Source organism: Dipteris shenzhenensis, chromosome 16 (genome assembly GCF_047967505.1).
Source record: "Dipteris shenzhenensis isolate YYH24624 ecotype China chromosome 16, Dip_SZ_1.0, whole genome shotgun sequence".
Classification (NCBI taxonomy): domain Eukaryota; kingdom Viridiplantae; phylum Streptophyta; class Polypodiopsida; order Gleicheniales; family Dipteridaceae; genus Dipteris; species Dipteris shenzhenensis.
Window position 1 is genome coordinate 56,276,024 of NC_141611.1, and position 22,335 is coordinate 56,298,358.

The following is a 22,335-nucleotide window of genomic DNA, read 5'->3' on the forward strand; positions in this document are numbered from 1 at the left end:
GTCCTATAGGCCCGACACTGACGTGTGCCGTCCGCATCTCTCTCTCTTTTTTCTCAAATAATCACCTTATCATCTTTGTATGCAGCCCAATTCTCTCTTGTCTTGCTGCCATCACTCAGATCATCCCCTCCCTTTGATGGTATTGTATGGCAAGGAGCTGTAATGGCACCCTTTGGTCCGATCCAGGAGGGATTTCAAAGACTTACACAAACAGAGACGTTGTCTTTTACACTAAGACACACAAGAATCCACAAAGATGGCTACCTTACATAGTATTCGACATACATGGGATCACAGAAAGGAGATGAGGAGAGAGAGTGGGATACAAGGCTCTAGGGGCATAGCAGTTCTCTTCAAATCGCATTTAAGACCGGTCATATCTGTGATGTCAAAGGAGGAGCACGCACAACACATGTGCATACAAGTTCTGTCACGATACAACCGCACGGCCGATGTTCATTGCAGGGTGTTACTTTCCACCGGATACATCATCCTACGCTCATGAGGTCAACACAAAGGGCCATAGCCCATATGAGATGATACACAATGATATCATGGAGTTCTCTAGACAAAAGTGGATTCTCCTCCTAGGTGAATTCAATGCTTGTAAAAGGAGCCGACAAGTGGGCCTACTAGTCTTTAAATCGGACCCCCTCAGAGTACCAGAGATGGACCCAACAGAGCTTGGGAGAGGGATGCACATGTGACACGGTATGCACGATATCTTTTGAAGATGGAAGCAGTACACAACCTGATCATATATACTGCCTTCAAAGATGGCCGTTGTGCAGCGATCTATACGAACCACCTGTCTCTTGAGTTCCCCACCTCCATTGGAGATGATGCAGACACTTTGTAGAGGTGGGTCAAGATGCCCAAGTCTTAGTAGACACTTTGTAGAGGTGGGTCAAGATGCTTGCACCAGATCATTCCCATGCCTGGACTCAATCCGCAGCACTGCCCCCCAGCTGGGACAATGCCCCAAAGCCCATGGTTTAATGCTGAGTGCCCAGAGATGAGATCTCAACTCACACAGGGGCAAGCTTGTCCCGCCTGGCCAGGTGGCAGCCTGCCACTGGCCTGGGCCCATCCAACTCAGCCCCTACCTGTTTCCAGGCCCTATACCTCGTCCAAACAGCTCTCCAATCAGTTGCCATTCTTCTCGAGGTAGCCCACCTGCTTCCTGGACCTGCTCCTGCCTGCAAACACCTGGTACAGTTTCATACAAACACGTGCAGCGGGTGCCATTCCCTGCTTTATCACGGTCTCATGACGACCTGTTCCAGGCCAACAAACCTGCACCAGACTGCGCCGTACTGGTCCTGCATGACAATGTGGCTGTTCCATAGCATTGCTGTCCTCCAGGGAAGCTCCCACTAGCCATGTAGCCTTCTGGATGTGCTGCCCACGTGGCAGCCCATGTGCTGCCCATGTGGCAGCCCTGTTTCTTATCTAGTCCTACAAGTCAGGAAGACAGGTCTGCTCTGGCAGACCCCAAGTCAGCCCTGTTAGGTCAGCTGTTTTCACAGACTAGGTCGACCTGCCCTATTACCTCTTCTGCTCTATTAGGGATATACCTTCATACGACTAAAACAGGTACCTAAGAGTACATGGATTCCAAAAATAGAACAAAATCTAAGAATTAAAAAGAAAATGAGCTATGAAGCTCCCCACTTTGGATTTTGATTCTATGTTCAAGGATCCTAAACATACCCAAAGCCGAAATTCTGAAGATATAGCGACTACAATGAAGGACAAAGCGGACTTTCTTCATTACTTTTCTTGTATTATAGACCTAGAATTAAACTACTAAATTGAGAGATAAATGCACTCTTACTTGTGCAAAGACAAGAAAACCTATAAATTTGGGAAGTAATCACTCCATATCTAGCCATATCAGAGATGTTTGAGTCAATGTGAGGCATAGACCTAGATCAGTCCAGGAACATGCCCAAACTAAAAACACAACATAGTGCAGTTTAAATCTCATGATAGTCACTCATAAGGTTGAAAACCATAAACTCCATCACGCATAGCAGGGACTAGCTACTATGACATCCCCACCGATGTCATCAGCGCCCAACAGTGGGTGTAGAACATGTATGAACATATGCTCTCACACATACAAACCCACACTCAGGTTGTTGTCGTTTATCATAGATATCAACTTCTAAACTTAAGGAAGATGAGTAATGCTGTGGTCCAAGAAACTACGAAAGCTTCCACTAGCTGTACAATTAAGTTCACAAAACTCTCGACGATAAATTCCTCCACCAAAAGAGTTTGGATCTTTGTGCATTAAATCTTTAAATTTTGGAATGTCTAGGACAAATAAGTCATCTGTGAATCTCCTAACTTGACTTAGTTTATGAAGAACAATTGGACAAATCTCACAAGATATGAAACGCTCCATAAACTCAAATTCATAAGTAAACAGGTAGAAATTTGCTCAGAAAACAGCACAATTAGTGCCCATTGGAATACAAATGCTTTGTTGAAATAAAGAGTCTCCTAGAGTTATGAACAAATTATCTAGAAGGAAGTTCAACCAAAAAAGGACATCTTCAACAGCTATAACTTTTGTGCACCTTCTTTTTCAAACCCAAGTCTTGCTTTTTAGATTTCATCCAACAAAAATCAAAATGCAAGGCTAATTTTTCAACTCTTAAAATTTTACATATATCTTTTTCATATCTATAGTTGAAAACTTGTGAAACAAGCTTTCCTATTCGTGACTTCAGATCTTCCAAGTCTATCGTAGTCCTAACATGGCCTCCTAATCCAAGACCTCTTGAACCTCCTCAGCCACCTTCCAGTTGATCTCGCCTCGGAGTCCAAGCAATCTCTCTCTAGGGCTCTCTACTAGGCCCTTCACAAACAGTGCTTGTAGATGTGCTAGAAGGTTCTAGTGACTTGGCAATTAGGTATGTCAGGTTGGTGTGATGTGTGAGTGATCATAGGAGGTGACTGATTAAGATAATCATGGAGATGATTGTGGATCTGGGATCTACCAACATGGAGGCAGTTGCCTATATATTCCATGTAGAATCCTTCTTCTTTCTTAAGAGGACAGGTGCTCCCCAAGGTGATTTACTTGGGCGAATATAGCCCATTTTCAAATAATCATGTAGCTGTGAAGCTAACTCATCCTCCTCAAGCTGACTCATCCTATAAGGTGGAACACTAATAGGTTGGGCCCCAGGTACAAAGTCTATGCGATGTCTAAACCATGGGTAAAAGGTCTCCACACCCATAAATGCTCAACAGATACCCTTTTCTACAAGACAACATGCCATTTTCCAACACAAAGGAGCACACTCCGTGGTGCTCCTCTAATCCCTTAAAATTAGGAAGAGTAATTTGAGGTCCAACTTAAATCTACTGGAACATCAGCTTCTCTCACTAAGTTTCTCCAAAGCTCATGGACAGTTCGTAAAATGGCCTTGAAGCAATAACTCTCTCTCTCTCTCTCTCTCTCTCTCTCTCTCTCTCTATATATATATATACACTCCCAAGAATTTCAGCAGCGCAGCATTCATGAAGCTCAAGCGTATCTCCAAGACTTCAACATATGATATACATACATATAGTTAGTAGTTAGAATTTATCTACTATACTAGTAATATGTATCCCAAATAACGTGAGTCTCCTTGCTCTAGAATCTCAAGGGCCTGGCATCAGTCTCGGAGTCCATGCAAGACTAGAATATGTCCAATCATACAAATTTAGATTTGAGACATCTGTTAGAAAGAAAAGAAAGAAATTTTATTAGAGTCTTCGGAAGACCGATGGGTCTATGAGACTGAAAGAAAACCTGATACAAATCACAATAAGGGTGGAGCTACTGAAACGAGCATCATCACCCATGCTGAATCCTAAGTCTGATCATACATAAAATACATCTGGATGTAACAATGAAAAGAAAAGGACTGGAGCGGAGCGGAATCCTCCGTATGTCATGTCCCCCTGGCTGGTGCATAGCCGGTGATGGGACGCTAGTGCCCGTCAAGGGGTGCCGTGCGTCTCGGTCTCCTGGACGAGGCTCGACGCAAGACCAAGGCCACCGTGACTCCCGTGGGACGTATCTCGGGTCTAAACAATGACGGGAGGTCCCCCAGAGTGATCTGTGTGTCCCCTCGATGTCTCATGTGTCGTGCTACGATCGTCGCATCGGGGTCTCTGTCACGTCAACAGCTAGAGACTGGACGATCAATGTCACTCGATGGGAAGAACTCTGTGATCCTGCTCTGAGAGGTGTCTGATGATGTGGCCAAGCCCCGTCGCCTAAGTAAGTACTCTCTATGTCGGATTCCCTCGTGAATGAAGGCTGGGAGGCATCTCTGATCTGGGTAGGCGAGGAATCTGGAAAGGACCCCGGAGCCATCTCTGAAGAGGCAGTGGTAGCGACCTCGGATCTCGTAGTACACTGGGTACCTGAAAAATAAAATGCTCCTCCGACTCAACCTCCTAACAGTCACACAATATGCATAAGTGACGCTCCCTAGGAATCCCCTCTGCTCTGCTGCTCTCTATGCGGAGGCTGTGTGATGATACCCGAAACTGTCCGATGGAGATCCGTAGTGAGTGAGGCATATGAAGCTCAGTGTACCCCGGTGGTGTGATGAATCCCTCCTCCGAAATGCGAAGACAGTAATCTCTGTAGAAACTCATCTAACCCGGTGTAGATATGTGATGGTCTGAAAGGCTGCATCTAGCTGGAGTGGAGAAGCACCAAACTCGGCCTGAATGATGTGATGTGGTACATACGGTTTCCCCCCGATCATCCGTGAGAGCATGACGATCTGCAAGCGCTCCACCCATGTCCACTCTATCTCTAACATGTCAGGCCCCCAACAAGGGCTGCCATACATACCGGCTGGTTGGACCAAGGAGTCGAAGAGAAGAGCCTTGGTCCGAGGGTCTTAGAAGTGGGAGTGAAAGCACTTTCTCTCTAGCCGAGCCAGTGAGGCGTATCCCCTAGCTCAGTCTGGCCTGCATTGCTAGTCTCATCGTGAAGATCGGGCCGGAGAAGATGACCCCCAAGTAAGTGTATGAGGATACGATCTCAACTGGTGACCCACCCAAAGTAAAAGTAAACTGTTTCCGTTGCATGTTTGTTCGAGAGGTGTTAAAGATCGTGACCTTGGTCTTGCCAAGGTTGACCTCCAAATCATGGGATAAACAAAAAGCCTGCAGTGCATCCAGGTGTCGCTGGAGCCCCTCGGGTGTGGACGACAAGAGTGCCACGTCATCTGCATAAAGAAGAATCCTGATGATGATCCCGGCAAGTGAGCAACCGGTCCCTCCGAACATCCCCATGAACGTCTCAAGCTCATCGATGTAGAGGCCAAACAGGGTCGGTGATAAGGGACAACCTTGTTTAACCCCTATGGTACGCAGGATCTCATCTGTCCAACCTGCGCATGTACGAACTCGGCCTGAGACTCTCATACAGTGCCATGACTGCCCAGATGATCTCCTGATCAAATCCCAAGGTCTCTAGGCGTGTGATAAGACGAGCTCGAGGTACTGTGTCAAAGGCTTTGCGGAAATCCACAAAGCAACAATATACCCTCTCCTTCCGTGATCTGGCCTCCTCAATGACACTCCTGAGTGTGAGTATGTGATCCATAGTCCCATGGTCTCGCCTGACCCTCTGCTCTGAGCCCTCTCATCTCTGCGAACAGGCTGACCGATGCATCCAATACAGCTGCATAGATCTTGGACATCACATGTCCAATCATGATAGTCCTGTAGTTACTCGGGTCCATGGGATCCCCTACCTTGTGGATGGGGGTGATTGTGTTGAGTGTCCAAGTGCGGGGGAAGCCAAGGCAAACAGCGTCATTGAATAGCTTTGCTAGGATCGGGGCTAACGTGTCGATCCCATATGCGATAAACTCAGTGCATAGCCCCTCGTGATCCTTAGCTCAGCCATTGTGCAATTTCAATGTCGCGTCCTTGACTCCCCCTCTGGTGAACAACGTGCAAGTGGTGGGACAAGGTGTGAGTATGAGGTCTGGAGTGGGCTGGTGTGGGACATCATACAGATGGTGTGCATACGTGTGCCAGACTCTCGTGTCGGTGAGGGGTGATGGGGACCTACACTCAAGGAATCTCCGAAAAAAATCCTTAAGAGTTGCTGCTGTACAAGATGTGCAGCAGCTCCTCCTCATTTCGACGAAGAAATGCCTGCTTCTTCCGACATACGAGACATCGGTACTTGCGTACCATGTTTGGTGTGTTCGGGAGGTGACATCTGGTTTCAAATCGGAGCTGTCGGCGATAAGCCTTGCACTCCGCATCGTACCAATTGTTGCAGGGTACAGAACCAAGAGGTGGTGGTCTAGTGGACCGTGTGGTGTGGGGAAAGATTTGGAGGGCAGCCTCGTGGAGTGTGCGACTAATCAGGGCAGCACGGTCCTCTGTGAGTGGTATGTGATCAATGTACGTTAGGAGTCTATTTAGACGTCCAGAGTAGGCCGGTGAGAGGCTGTGATCAAAGTGTATGTCGTGGTAGGTGTCGTGCTTCCTATGTGGTGTGTGTGGTGTGGCTAAGCATGGGGTGGCGATAGTGAAGAATAGGTATGTGTGATCAGCTCCTGGAGGGAGTGGTGCTACGGTGAAGTCGGTGATACATGAAGTGAAGGTAGGGGATCCCATGATGTAATCTACTACACTAGTGCCCCCCCCATGTGGGAAGCAAGTAAAACCACCTAAGGAGGGCCATAGGTCGAGCCCATTGTAGATGATGAGATCATGCATCTTGCCCAAATCAAGGAGCGCGTGTCCATATGGTGTAACAGGCCTGTGTCGGTCCGATGAGGTCCTAGTCATACCTGCTCCGTCGAGGTCCATGTCTTGCAGCATGATAGAGTCGTCTCGGAAGTCCAGTAGTGGTGCCTGTCGCGTACTCTTCTTGGCGTTGAAGTCCCCAACAAGGAGAACTTCCCCGCGGGCTGAAAGGTCTGGGATATCCTGAAGTAAGGGTGCATATGGCGATGTCTCACCCTCTTCTCGTGCCACTCTGGCAAAGTGGGATGTGTCTGGCGAGAAGTAGCATATTGCTATGAAAAGGTCACGGGTGTCTGTGCATCGGATCGGGATCCACATGAATCAGGAGTGTACGTCCTTCCTCTCAATGGAGATGGCTCCAGCGGGGGAAGACCTGTACAATACTGCGACCCCGCTTGATCCTCGTACTTCTCCTGTATCCCTCGTCTCATCCCTGAAGGCTAACTCCCATGTGTAGCCACTGACTATCGGTAGTGGACACTCTGGGCTCTGGTGTGTCTCCGTGTAAAAGACTGTCTCGTCCTGTATAAGACTCTGAGAAGTTCCCTGGGTCTGACCACAAGGTGCCATTACAGTTCCAAATGGTGCAGTCTAGGGTCTCGAAAACCTGAGTCTCATAGGCCCCGTCCCCCTAGGGGATACGGGTGGGAGCCTCGTACTTCTCCTGTATCCCTCGTCTCATCCCTGAAGGCTGACTCCCATGTGTAGCCACTGACTATCGGTAGTGGACGCTCTGGGCTTTGGTGTGTCTCCGTGTAAAAGACTGTCTCGTCCTGTATAAGACTCAGAGAAGGGTCTGACCATAAGGTGCCATTACAGTTCCAAATGGTGCAGTCTAGGGTCTCAAAAACCTGAGTCTCATAGGCCCCATCCCCCTAGGGGATACGGGTGGGAGCCTGACGGGTCCGGTCAACAACCTACCATCTCGGTCATTTCCCCTCCTTGCGGGCAACATCCCGCTGCTGCAGAAGAACTCGTCGCTCCTCCATCTGTAGTGGTGTCAAGTCCTCGTCCATGGACAGGGTGGGATGCTCTCGTAGAGAGGCTCGGCGTCGGAGTGTCGCTAGACAACCATGTGAATCTCTGAAGCGAATGACTAGAGGCTGCTCTCGGTTGGGATCTCTCCCAACACGCCATGCTCCCTCTATGTGTTGGAAAGGTCACCTCCCCATCTGTAAGCCCCCAAATGAGGAGTGCATGGGGGAGGGAGACCTAGGGCAGAAGATGCCCAGAGAAGAAAGAGAGAGGGGGCTGCCACATAGGCAGCACCTCACAAGAGAAGAAGGCTGCAAAGGACGGAACCTGTGGAAGGAGCAGAAGGCGGGGACAGCAAGCCCTAGATCTGACTTGGCAGGGCGCGATGACATCAGCAGCGTATGGCTCTGCACGGAACTGGGAGAGGGCCTGGCAGAGGCGCAGTTATGGCAGCATGTGCAGAAGGAAATGTGGCTGTCAGTGGGCAGGAGGCAGGCCTTTTATAGGCTGGATACCTGCCTTGAATGGAGGGCCAAAGGACCCTGAAAGTGTGGGCCAAAAGCCCTGGGGGGTGTGCCCTTTTAGGGCTGGACCAGCCACCGACTGGTCAGCCAGTCTGGTCGGCCAGTCTGTAACAGGCTGGTCGGTTTTTTGCCAGCCCCCTTGGGGCCTATAAAAGGAGAGTCCCTGGGCCTCATTTCACATCACTTGGAGCAGCAGAAAAACCCCATCAGAAAGGAGCAGCAGGGATCTTGTCTTGGGCCTCATCACTGGAGGAGAACAGAGCATACAGTAGCTGCAGACTTAGCTGAGGGTGCTGCCCACCTAGGCTGGTGCAAAGACAGCAAGGTGGAAGGGATCTAGACGGAAAGTCTACTTACGCTCAAGGTGGAGCACGCGGGCTCGAGTCTAGAGATAGCCAGCAGATAGGAGAAGGACCTTGTGGTAAGATCAGAGGACCACATCATTGGTGGGACTCTGGATCTGTCTCTTTTGTATTGTGTCCATATTTGTGGACGGAAATATATATTTTTTGGTGGTTTCTCTATCTGGTTGGTTCATTGTCTATTGATGAGTCTGCACACCTATTGTATGCACATAAGTAAAGAAGTTTGTGATTCCACACCCACACCACACTGTGTGAGCTCCTGGGCATTACTATAAGTCTTCCGCTGCGTGTACCCTCTGTTCGGTATTTTCTAACATGGTATCAGAGCCCAGGTAGGAGGCTCACAGGTGTGGGAGCCTGAAGGCAGGGACCTTGCTGAAGGACGACCCTGATTCAAAAGCTCTAGGGAATCGACTTCCACGACTGGAGGATTGTGCCCTTGCGAGAAGGAGGGTGACTCAGGTTCAGTCAGGTGCGTTCAGAGTTTTGGTTTACTGAAATTGAGTTTGGTTGACTTTGCTGTGTGGTATAAACAACAGAGATGTCGACCTCTACAGCCTCTTCAGCCCCGGCTTTCCCTTCCTCCTCCCCCAGTTTTCTCTCTTTCACTATCCCTAATTTTGGAGAGTCTAGGAACCTGGACGGGACTAATTACCCGATCTGGAAAGTGAAGATCCGGAGTCATTTAGTGGCTCGGAAGTTGTGGAAGCTGACCACAGGAGAGGAGTCGAAGCCGGAGGACATGGTGGACAGTAAGGGGAGGTACTCATGGCAGTAGACAGAGAGGAGCTTGAAGCTTGGGAAGAAAGAGATGCCCATGCCCTGGCAATAATCATAGGGACTACGGCGGACTCCGTTCTTCCGCATATCCAGCTGGCCGAGACGTCAGTAGAGGCGTGGGCCACCCTGAAGGATCTGTACGAGACAGACAATACCTCCCGGATCGTGCTTCTTCAGCATCAACTCTACAATCTTGATATGGAAGAAGGAGATATGGTACATAACCATTTGACGAAGGTCAAGGTGGTGAGGAATCAGCTGACAGTAATTGGTCAGAAGACAGACTCATGCCATCTGGCCTTGATGGTACTGAGGACACTGCCTCGGAGTTTCAAGAGCTTTGTTACGGCTGTGACAGCAGGACAGAGGACCAAACCTCTGACGTTTGAGAAGTTGTGTCCATTACTGCTACAGGAGGAAGCTCGGGAGAAGCTCTACAACGAGGATAAAGATGACAAGGCGATGCTGGTGAAGGATTCCACTGGCAAAGGAAAGGGCAAGCCTAACAGTGGCAAGTCCAATAAAGACGACTCTGACGACGAGGGGACTTCGAAGAGAAAGCACAAGAAGAAGTGTTTCTATTGTGATACGCCCGGACATTTTGCAAAGGACTGCAGAAAGAAAAAGGCGGATCTGAAAAACAAACAGGAGTCTGACTCAGGTTCAGAGGGAAAGGCCAAAGCAAATGTGGTAATCGAAGAGTTGTTCCTGGTGACATCACCGAGTGTTACCGAGGTCAGATATGTTGATCCAGAAATCACAGTAAGGATGTCTGACATAGAGATGTGGGTCGACGAGGAGTCAGATGCCTTTGTGAAGGTGAAGGACAGCATGGAGTGCTTAGTACCTTCCAGGTGTGTGGCTATTGACACTGACACGAGGGTGGATTCCATGGAAGGCCCTGGGGTCTCATGGTCAGATGGATGCTGGAGTTCAGAAGGGGACAGTACAGGATCACACAAGCGCTTGGTAGGTGCCTTAATGAGAGTTTGCTTTCAGAGCGAACATTCAGGCAGTACAACAGTCTGGTATGTATTTGATATTCTGCATTTGAGCCTTTATAGCATGCTGTGGAGAGATTCTGCTCTTCATTTGTCTCAGGTGATAAGAGATTGGAAGGAATTGGCCTTCTTCGAAGGCAGAAGGGGAAGTATTGGTGCTTCTTCAAATCTTGGACGCAGATTGCTAGAAGGTGATGGACAAAGAGTACTGAAGCCAGAAGAGTACCTTCTTGAGAACTCAGCAAGAGTTCATGGTCCAGGTTATCTGGAAATATTCATTGGTTGCAGACCTTGCCAAAGGAAGGACGGGTTGAAACAGACCCTCAGAGCATGGTGCCTGGAAGACTCCAGGTTGTTCACTCATTATGAGGGGGACGACTGGAAGATCGTGACAGCTGGATTGCTCGAGTTCAGAGGCGGGAACATGACTGAAGGAGGTGGTACCAGGAGGTGCTACCAAAGATGGACCTGTGTACAGGATGGTGTGCGGAAGCAGAACCGGACCTGATGGAGCAGGAGCCACTGGATGAAAAGCCAGGAAAAGATTCCGACATCAAAGAGTTCCAGAGGACTACGACCAGGGAGTTACTGGAGCATCGTCGTGTTGGCATTGGGCTGAGATGTGTCGGTGAGAGGGGGTGTTGGAAATGTCACCTCCCCATCTATAAGCCCCCAAATGAGGAGTGCGGCGGGGAGGGAGACCTAGGGCAGAAGATGCCCAGAGAAGAAAGAGAGAGGGGGCTGCCACATGGGCAGCACCTCACAAGAGAAGAAGGCTGCAAAGGACGGAACCTGTGGAGGAGCAGAAGGCGGGGACAGCAAGCCCTAGATCTGACCTGGAAGGGCGCGAGGACATCAGCAGCGTACGGCTCTGCATGGAACTGGGAGAGGGCCTGGCAGAGGCGCAGTTATGGCAGCATGTGCAGAAGGAAATGTGGCTGTCAGTGGGCAGGAGGCAGGCCTTTTATAGGCTGGATACCTGCCTTGAATGGAGGGCCAAAGGACCCTGAAAGTGTGGGCCAAAAGCCCTGGGGGGTGTGCCCTTTTAGGGCTGGACCAGCCACAGACTGGTCGGCCAGTCTGGTCGGCCAGTCTGTAACAGGCTGGTCGGTTTTTTGCCAGCCCCCTTGGGGCCTATAAAAGGAGAGGCCCTCGGCCTCATTTCACATCACTTGGAGCAGCAGAAAAACCCCATCAGAAAGGAGCAGCAGGGATCTTGTCTTGGGCCTCATCACTGGAGGAGAACAGAGCATACAGTAGCTGCAGACTTAGCTGAGGGTGCTGCCCACCTAGGCTGGTGCAAAGACAGCAAGGTGGAAGGGATCTAGACGGAAAGTCTACTTACGCTCAAGGTGGAGCACACGGGCTCGAGTCTAGAGATAGCCAACAGATAGGAGAAGGACCTTGTGGTAAGATCAGAGAACCACATCATTGGTGGGACTCTGGATCTGTCTCTTTTGTATTGTGTGCATATTTGTGGACGGAAATATATATTTTTTGGTGGTTTCTCTATTTGGTTGGTTCATTGTCTATTGATGAGTCTGCACACCTATTGTATGCACATAAGTAAAGAAGTTTGTGATTCCACACCCACACCACACTGTGTGAGCTCCTGGGCATTACTATAAGTCTTCCGCTGCGTGTACCCTCTGTTGGTTATTTTCTAACACTATGATGGTCGGGGACCCCCATAGTGGTGGTCACAAAGGTAATCGCCTCCTCCATGGGCGTCGTAGTGGTGTTGGTGCTGTCTCGCGTGATCCCTCGTATCCGGATGTTGAGGGCCTTGGAAGCCCTCTGCCGCTGCTCCTGTATGGCAGCTGAAACGGTTGCCTTTGCGGGCTCCCGTTTTACCACGTCCACCCATCTAGTCGTCTCTACTATCGCCGACTGTATCGTGGCTATCTGTGCCTCCATCTCTGTGACTGGGGTCCCTCCAGGCGCTGCTCTGAGGGTCCCGAGCTCCTCTCGAAGCTGTGTGATGTCGTGTCTGAGTCCCTGGATAAGGGTGCCCTGCTCCTGTATAATGCGGGCCTGCTCCTGGGTGTAATGTGTCAGCTCTGCCTGACGGGCCCGGATGCTGTGTATCTCAGCCAATAGAGAAGTCTTACAAGCCACTGCAATGAATCTAGGTTTCTTAGGATTTTTATGAACTTCCAAGCTGCACAAATATAAGGACTCACTTGATGCTCATTCTCGCATCTCACAAAAGCTGTGTCTTCAAAGCATGCAGGAGCAAGATACAGGGCTACAATTTTCAGTTCTATACAGCTTAGTTGGCTGTAGTTTTGCACAGCATAGGCTGGATGTGTGCAGCTCTTCCTAGAGCTGTTTTGCGAGGATTATACTGAGTTTCTTTGGCTTCTTTCTATATATCTCAGATTGTGGGTTCATGTTTTGTGTATCAGCCAAAGAAAACAAAGAAAATTGCGTGTTGTGGTTTGTTTCAGCTTTTATTCATTCCAGAAATCGTGGCCTCACATTTGCCTATCCCCAACTTCGATGATCCAGGGAAGCTGATATCCCATATGACAGATCAAGCTCCGGAGGCCATCTCGTGGGGAAAAGGATCTGAAAAGTGAAATGAGCTCAAGCCATGGACGTTGTGGCTGCCTCGGGAAAAGTTAAGAAAACAGGAGCTTCTGCTTCACGTGGGGAAGGATTTGAAGGCCACCATAGAGGTAAAACCTTAGAATCCGCTAGGTTCCCCTTTTGGTCAATTCCAAAGAAATGTTTCCTACTTTGTCTTAAGGAGGACTATGTCACATGTGCCTGTCGTTTTCAAGTGTTGCAATATAAGTCACGATTTAAAAGTTCAGTCAAAGCAATTACTAGGGCTAAGTCTCTTGGCCACCTAAAGCAAGATTCAGGATTCTTCTCGAGGTCGGAGGCGATTACTTTGTCTTAAGAAGGACTGCATGCCTAATGTATTGCAATATAAGTCGGGATTTAAATATACCTAGATGAATCCAGGAACATTCCCAAACTCATCCTCTAAAAACACAACATAGTGCAGTTTCAATCTCACGAGAGTCACTCATCAGATTGAAAACCATAAACTCCATCACGCATAGCAAGGACTAGCTACTATGACATCCCCACTAACATCATCAGCGCCCAACAGTGGGTGTAGACCATAGTATAAAAGTATGCTCTCACACATACAAATCCGCACACCCACACATACTTGAGCATCCATTTATACAAAGTCTTTGTACTGAGTTTCACTCGGCACTCCGGAGGTGTGTAAGAAATCCTAGATTTACTATATTCAGAAATGTGCTAAGGAACAGAAAGGAGACTGAAATAGCAGAGAACAAGGAATAATTGTATTGCTTGAATGTCTGTAGGGTATCCGTTGTGTGTCATCCATACAATTGGGCCTCTCTTATATAGAGAGTGAAGAGTCACACATGAAAAGGTGTGTACTCCAAAGTGTGTGTGCATGAAGAGGTGTGTACCCCTTGTGAAGGGTGTGACCCTTGATGAGAGGGTACATTACAATAGAAATGTCTCTTCAATAGAATGTCTCTTGTGAAGGGTTGTGCCTCATAGGAAGTGTCCCATCAAAAGGGCAAGGGTTGTGCCTCATAGGAAGTGTCCCATCAAAAGGGCATACCCTTCCACAAGTGTCCATTCATCAAACCATCCATAAGTCTAGATATAGAGAAAGGAATACGTCACAGATCGTGACATCCCCTCCCACTCAAAATAAGACCCTGGTGGAGATAATGAACTGATGTAGAAAATATCATTGTAAATTCTAAAAATACTGCTGTAAAATGTCAGGGTACTGCTGTAAGTATTCATCAGATTGCCAAGTAGCGTCGGAGTCGTCCAGATCTCGAGCGTTCATGACTGGCTGAGTAAAGATATACTTTAGAGAGAGATGGTCTGTCTTGACCACCGAGTCGGCTCCCATGAGATAATGTTTCCAAGAGCGATAAGCATGTACAACGGCAAGAAACTCCTTATCATAAACCGGGTATCGGGTTTGAATATCGGAATGTTTATGGCTGTCAAAAGCAATAACTCTGCCTTCTTGCATCAAGGCTGCTCTCTGTTTCGGGAAGCCACTGAAAAACTGCTGTGCTTTTCAATAATTCGGACATAGGAGCTGCGATTTCGGAAAACTAATAGACCTTTGTATGGTAGAAGTTTGCCAATCCGAGAAAAGAGCGGACATCATGAACATTCTTAGGAGTAGGCCAGTTTCGGATTACCTCGACCTTCTTGGGATCCACAGAGATGCCTTGAGCTGAAATAACATGTCCCAAATATTCGAGTTGGGTCTTGAAGAACTCACTCTTCTCAATGTTGATGTAGAGAGAATTTGCGCGGAGAACTTCAAAAACTTGGTGAAGATGTTGTTTGTGCTCATGTAGGGATCTGCGGAAAACAAGGATGTCATCAAGGTAAAGGAAAGGCCTGAAGATGTCATTCATTAGTGTCATGAATGTGGCCGGGGCATTGTTTAACCCAAAGGGCATGACCAAACATTCATAGTGTCCATACTTTGTTCGAAAAGTTGTCTTGTACTCATCACCTTCTCGTATGCGAATTTGATGATAACCTGAACGAAGATCAATCTTTGAGAATTGTGTTGCATGTAGAAGTTGATCGAAAAGGTCATCGATGCGAGGCAATGGATACTTGTTTTTGATAGTGAGCTTGTTGAGGGCTCGGTAGTCGATGCAGAGGCGCATTGACTTATTCTTTTTTTCCACAAGTAGTACAGGAGATCCGAAAGGGCTGCGACTGGGCCGAATGTGACCTTTGTCGAGTAGCCCGATCACCTGTCTTTGGATTTCTTCATTTTGAGTGTAAGAAACCCGATAAGGAGGTTTCGACAGTGGATTACTGCCGGGAATAAGTTCGATTGGGTGATCCACTGGTCGTCGAGGTGGTAACTGCTTTAGCAATTCCTGTGGAAAAATATCCAAGTAAGGCCGGAAAAAAGGTTGGTTGAGGTATTCAGGAAGATCCTTTGTTGGTGTCTCCTCGACTACCATAACCAACAGAAGTGAAGTCTTTACTTGACGTTTACGAACCCACTTCTTTACTTGTAGGGCAGAGGCAACTGGGGTTGAAGGAGAGTCCCTAGAACCAGTTAGCTCAATAAGTTTTCCCTGGTGGACAAACTGGATAGTATGGCTGCGAAAACTGATTGATGGATCATAGTCGTAGAGCCACTGTTGTCCAAGTATGACATCGTACCAAGAAAGAGGCATGATGTCGAAGTTCAACTTGTCTGTATAATGTTGGATGCGAAAAGACAAGTTTTTGGTCCTGGTGTTGCACAAGAAAGTAGTTCCATTTGCGAGTTCAATCTGATAGTCCATGAGACTAGGACTGGTGGTCAACCGAAGTTTGTCGACCATAGAACTAGCTATAGAACAGCCACTGTCAATGAGGATAGTGACCGTTGTTCCACGAATCGATCCTTGAACACAAAGTACTTGAGTGGCCAGGGAAGGTTCGGGGTTGCTGGCAAGGCTCAGGTGGATGGTATTTGCCATTCGAACAGCTTTGCCTTTCTTGTCTTGTGCTGGGGTAGCATCTTCTCTTTGGGAAGTGCTAGGTTCCATATTGGAATTTTGCTTTGGTCGCTTGGGACAATCGAACCATCTATGGTCGCCTGTACAGATGGTACAAAGTCCTTTTGTGTTGGAGTTGTTCTTCTTGTCAGTGGCCGCACCTTTATGTTGGGGATGTCGGTAATGACTTAGTGAAGAAGAAGAGGCGCGATCCTTGGAGGAGTGCTTCTGTTGGAAACCAGCATATGATTTCTGAGTCTTCTAGGGATCTTGAGACTGTCGCTGACCTTGATTACCGGAGTTTTTTCGAAACCTGGTGTTATCTTAAGGACGAGCACCTTTGGCCATAGTAGAGTTCTGTGTGCGATTAGCACTCTGCTTTCCTGTGTTTTGGAAATCTGTAATGCGCTCTGCGTAAGCAATAGCACCAGCTGTGGTGGTGACTTTGCTTTAAGGACATCAATGCGTAACGAGGGATTTAGGCCTGAGATGAAAGCATGAAGGCATCATCCTCAGTTAAACCATCAATATCCAACACCAATGTGGTGAACTGAGAGTTGTAGGAAGACAGGGAGCCCGTTTGCTCCAATTGTCAAAGTTTTGAACGTGCTTGGAAGTCCGCATTGGCAGGTATGAACTGCTTACGGAGCACGTGTTCAAAACGTTCCCATGTTAACACACTTTTGCCGTCCTTTAAGCGTCTTTGCCACCATAGAAAAGTTGTATCCTTGAGGGAGGCTGCCAAGGCGATCTTTTTACCTTCAGTGAGGTCAACAGTATCAAAATACATGCGCAATTTTGCGAGCCATTGGTCAACTGTTCGGCGATTGCGTTGACCAGTGTAGGCTTCCGGAAGTTTGATGTCAAGTCTTTTAGCTTTGGAAGCTTGAAGTAAACGGTAGAGGGCACGTAGTTCAGTGTTTTCTACCTCTGGTGGGAATGAATCCGCATAGTCGTCTGGTTGCGTCACGTCATCCTCTGTATGTGTGGTACTACGAGAATCTTGAAGTTGTTGAACTTTCTGGACCAAGTCGGAGATGATGTCCTGAAGCTGGGAAATTTGAAGTTGTAGTAGTGTTTCGCCTTGTACGTTGACTTCAGGGGTCTTTTTAGGACTTGAGTCTTTGATCTCTCGAGAGGCTTCATGCGAGCGTTGCGACATACGGAGATCCCTGTGAGAAAAGCGCGATCTTGCGCTCTAGTTTGTACCATTCCTGGAGATTCGGGCTGCTCCCTGAGGTTGCTCATGTTGGAGGGGGCAGGCGAGACAGGATGGAAGTCTGGTAAAGGAGGTCCTGTCTGAGGTAACACTGGTGATGCCGAAAGTGGTGTTACTGCTCGTGAGAGGACAGGAGTAGGTTGCAGAGTCCACGGATCTGAGAAGGGATAAGGAGCTGCTGTCGGAAGTGGAGGATATCCAGGAGAAGGAGTGCCTTCGGAGTGTAAATACTGTCTTGGGGAAGGTACAACCTGTATAGGAGGATATCTGGGAGCTGAAGGAGGTGGAGAGTACCCTGGAGATGTTGAAGATGAGGGGTAAAATTCTCTCCAAAGATGGACAGCAAACTCTTTAGGAATATCGGGTTCTGGGTATCTTCGTGTCTCGTGGAACACAACCTGGACTGAGGAAGTAATGTAACTGAGGTGCCTCACGCAGAAGATATAGAATGTGGTCCAAATCACTAGGAGGGCACGTGACACAGAAGACCCACGATGCAAAAGCTCCGAAATGGGCTGGTTGTGCAATCTGAACACAATATTGTGTGGTAGATGATGCCTGAGGTGTCCTTGAAATGCCGGGTGAATTACCAGGGGTTTCCATGCTTTAAGGAAACATCTTTCATTTGCTGTAATTTGATAATGACAAGAGAATCCTTAGAAGTAAAATGGAAAGACTCCACCTGGCAATGATTTAATCTGCCAAATTGTTGCGTAGAAGAGGCCTGCAGATTTCTGTCCGGAGGTCCATGTTGCAATGGGTGGCGAGGAGCAGATCTGGGCCTAGCATTTAATAGGCTGTCTTCATTGCGATAGGAGGCTGAAACTGCTGCTGATCTGGCAAGAAAAAGGTGGCGAACCAAGGAGAGCAAGTTATCAATGGCGCAACAAGCTGCAGGTACCCAATTCTGGATCGCAAGAGGGGCTGGCGCACCAGGCTGCTGATGTCATGGGAGACTGGCGAAACAGAAAAGGTGAGGCGGGCTGTCAATGGCGAAAATCTGGTTGCAGGCTGTTTTGCGACAGAATGGCTGGCTGGTGCTGTGCTCACGCTGCAGGCTGGCAAGGAACAGGGCCGAAAAACCAGCGGGACTAGGGCTGCAAATGGCAAGGGGGCTGGCAGCGAAATGGCGAGGGGCTGGCAGCGAAATAGCGAGGCAGGGCTGGCAGCGAAATGGCGCAAACAGGGGCTGGCAGCGAGCAGGGGCTGGCAGCGAGATGGCGCAAACAGGGCTGGCAGCGAAATGGCGCAAGCAGGGCTGGCAACGAGCAGGGGCTGGCAGCGCGATGGCGCATGCAGGGGCTGGCTGCGAAACCAACCTGATTTTACGAAAAACTTGTAGGCGTTGAAAAGGTACCTCCCTTTTTTTTTTGTTTGGGCTGCCTACATGTGGTGGTTGCCCAAAAATTAAAGCGTGGGTTTAGTTAACCCTAGGGTAGCCAGGGTAACCCTAAGGTTGGGGGCTGGGTTTTCCATTTTAACCCCTCTAGGTACCCTTTTTATAAGTGCTTGGTGCCTAAAAGGTGTGCCTATTCGAAGGGGTCTTGGAATAGGTGCACCTTTTCATGAAGGGGTGTGTCCCTGTTTTTAAAAGGGGTGTCCCTACATGAATAGGTGTCTCCTTTTGTCCACAATGGGGGGTGTCCCTTGGGTGAGGAGCCGAGACTCTTCATCAAAAGGTGTGTCCGACGGTGGAAAAGGTGCGTCCCTTGGTTTTGGGACAGCCCAAGCACCTGAAAAGACACGATTTTTATCGTGTCCATTCACATCAACTCGTGATGTGTGGGAGATGGAGAGGCCATAGATGACTTTAGGCAAGGTTGGCGCGAAAAATTTTTACGCTCATCCTCTCCATCTCTTCCATGCACAATGTGCACGGATATCCTTCTAGCGGAAAAGATGTATCAGATCGGCACTAGAAGGTGGGGGGCATTTCCTACAGGCAGGAGCGAATTTTGCTCTGATACCACTGTAAGAAATCCTAGATTTACTATATTTAGAAATGTGCTAAGGAACAAAAAGAAGACTGAAATAGCAGAGAACAAGGAATAATTGTATTGCTTGAATGTCTGTAGGGTATCCGTTGTGTGTCATCCATACAATTGGGCCTCTCTTATATAGAGAGTGAAGAGTCACACATGAAAAGGTGTGTACTCCAAAGTGTGTGTGCATGAAGAGGTGTGTACCCCTTGTGAAGGGTGTGACCCTTGATGAGAGGGTACATTACAATAGAAATGTCTCTTCAATAGAATGTCTCTTGTGAAGGGTTGTGCCTCATAGGAAGTGTCCCGTCGAAAGGGCAAGGGTTGTGCCTCATAGGAAGTGTCCCATCGAAAGGGCATACCCTTCCACAAGTGTCCATTCATCAAACCATCCATAAGTCTAGAAATAGAGAAAGGAATACGTCACAGATCGTGACAGGTGAAGGGCAAACTCAGCCATGACGAAGGCTAGCACTAAAGGAGAAGGCTAATCAAAAAGTAGTCCAAATCTCTTCATTCAAGCTACGACTGCTTGTGAAGTCTAAACGATTTCATTTTAGTCTCTCCCAAACGAGCATCTAAATCTAAATCGAGCTGATAGGGCAATGCACCATTTAAGATAGAAAGAATTATCGCAATACCATTTAAGTCGGGATTTAAAAGTATAGTCAAGGGCTAAGTCTCACGACCACCTGGAGCAGGATGATTCAGGATTCTTGAGCAGCTACTGCGTGTTTGGTTTATCACAGGAGTTCTTTGTGGTCTGCCATTCCGATACCCTGTGGCTGATAAAAGCTATTTTGGTCTCGACAGAACACATTGGTCGCTATGAGGTCATCTAACTTGCTGCCTCCTTGTTGCTGGACCATGCCACCCAAGTCCTGTATAGTTGGCACTGGCTGCATGAACTCATCAAGACTCGGTCTTGCACCCTATAAGTCGATCTATCGAGCATGTTCATCAGGACACCGTTCTTTGTGATTCCTAGCACACATACAATAAATAAACTTGACACCGAATAGAACGTATCAGACGTGCCATCTCTGCAATTTGAGCCATCTAAGCTGGAGCCTGTCTTTTTTAAGTATTTGGTGATACTTAATACCAATTTCTATTCTATGAAAAAAAAGTTACTAGGAGTCGCTCTTGTAGTGTGACGACTAAACGACTACTAAGCTTCACCTGTGGGTCCAAGAAAGGCATACCGGAGTTTAATTTGTTTTTTTGTAAAATGTGAGGATTTAGGAGTAAGGATTAGGGCTAACGCAATTCCATCCGCAGCATTATCTCGTGAACAGTCTATTCCTGCGCTAGTCAGCGCATCAAACCTAAGAAACTTCCTTACTACCAAGCGCGACCGAAATTGTCTACACCGAACGCAACTGGTTGCTAAGTGTTTTAAAAATTATGTGGTACTATTTCAATGTTCATTTTGACGGATTGGCAACATGGTCTGGTAAAAGCATGGCAACTTCCAGGAATCCTGGTTAAGAAGGACAGATATTTAGATTTTAAGTGAATTACTCCCCACGGTCAGAAGAAATATAGTAAGAATACAGACGTACCGGCAGGAGAGGGAGGGCCAAACTAAGTTATGGTTAGCGAGCCAGTCGTAGAGAACGGGAACGAGAGACTTCCATTGAGTGTAACGTTCTTCGACGGGACTATCGTTGCTCCTCATGTTCCTGAATATGAGGAGAGGCTAAAACCACAAGAACGGATTAGAGCTATCCAGCTATGCCAAATTGCTAGAACCTCTGGAAAATTTGATGGCGAAGCAAGACAAAATAAACGCACTGCAGACTGCTCCTTCTCTTGAATCTCAACTTTGAGGTAGCTTGTGGCAGCTGAATATTAGCAAAGGCTCTTTCCCGCCGGTGGCTGGCTGCATGAGTTGTCTACTCATGAATTCCATGGACCCTCTTGTCCATGCTGGCACAAATTATTATTTTTTTTAAATTGCTTGAAAAAAAGAATTTTATTAAGAACTAGGGTTGCGGTACTCAAGCCTTTCTGTTGTGCAGCGAGTAACTTATACCATCTTGAAATTGAACTTGAATCCTAGCATTTTACCAAAGTTTTAAAGGAAAAAAATGAATGAGTAAAAGTATGGACATGAGCAAATGTCAGGGGTGGTGATTTATTACTAACTTGGTGATGTCCATATTAGAGAGAGAGAGAGAGAGAGAGAGAGAGAGAGAGAGGGGGGGGGGGGGGAGAAAAAGATGGAGGATACAAATAGCAAGATGGAGGATTTCAAGAGATTTATATAAATAGCAAAGCAAGCCATGGTGTATAGTGTATTACCTGAAAGAATGTTGAACCCTCAGAGAGAAGTAATTGGCTTCAACCAAGGTCCATGTGACAAATGGATGAAGGTTGGACGACCAACAACGAATGGAGGAATGAAGGACTGGCGAGGGGGAAGCAAGCCAAAGGAGAAGGTGAAGCAAGAGGCTACCCCTTGCACAAGTCAACATAGTCTTCATTGAGTCGAATTCCAGATGACCTTTGCTGCAAAATTGTAGGCCATTCTATGGGCTATCCATAGGTGCCACTTGATCCTTGGTATGTGCCTTATACGACTAGTTACAGTCAGTTAGGATTGTTGGTACAACTAGTTCATGTATCACCTAGTTCAATTAGGACACTTAGTCCACTTAGTGTGAAAATTTGCTTTTGGTTTTGGGAGAGTGTCCTCTCATTTGCTTTGTCAGATTGGTGCCTCTGCCTTGCATTTTTGGCACTATGGATACTAGCAAAGATGATCCTTTTGGGATGCTTGGGACTAATGACAAGTTTGATGGCACCAATTACCCCATGTGGTCATACATGATGGGCATATTTTGGTTGCCAACAATCTATGGCACATTTTTTAAGGATCTGAGACCAGGCCTACACGTAATGTAGCTGCTAGTGCTCCACCTTCTGCCTCTGGTACTACTTCAGGTGATGGGTCTAATGCTACTTCTATAGTAGCTGCATCTATTACTATAGGTACTTTGCCTCCTACACAGGAGCGAATTCAATAGGATGGTCGTGATGCCAAAGCACATGCCTTGATTGCTCTTTCAGTCAAAAAGGTTATTATCCCTCATATCCGGTCTTGCAACATAACTAAGCAAGCATGGGATCAGCTTGCATCCTTATATCAAGT

The 22,335-nt window shown here is 47.7% G+C and overlaps 1 protein-coding gene and 1 pseudogene across 2 annotated transcripts in view; both read right to left on the minus strand.

The window, feature by feature from the left end:
- Positions 1 to 21,126, minus strand: part of FVE (Transducin family protein / WD-40 repeat family protein) — a 127,733-nt gene extending 106,607 nt beyond the window's left edge. The window contains exons 1-2 of one of the 2 annotated variants that reach the window (XM_087386887.1): positions 20,976 to 21,126; positions 20,744 to 20,880 (exon numbers count right to left, since the gene is read on the minus strand). In XM_087386887.1, the coding sequence (XP_087243013.1) occupies positions 20,744 to 20,859 (116 nt within the window). In that variant the 5' untranslated portion in view covers positions 20,860 to 20,880; positions 20,976 to 21,126. Of the gene's footprint in view, positions 1 to 20,743 lie in introns of both variants that reach the window. The other variant, XM_087386885.1, reaches the window with a different exon arrangement.
- On the minus strand, positions 2,073 to 6,858 carry LOC147893169 (uncharacterized; annotated as a pseudogene).
- Positions 21,127 to 22,335: the final 1,209 nt, after the last annotated feature.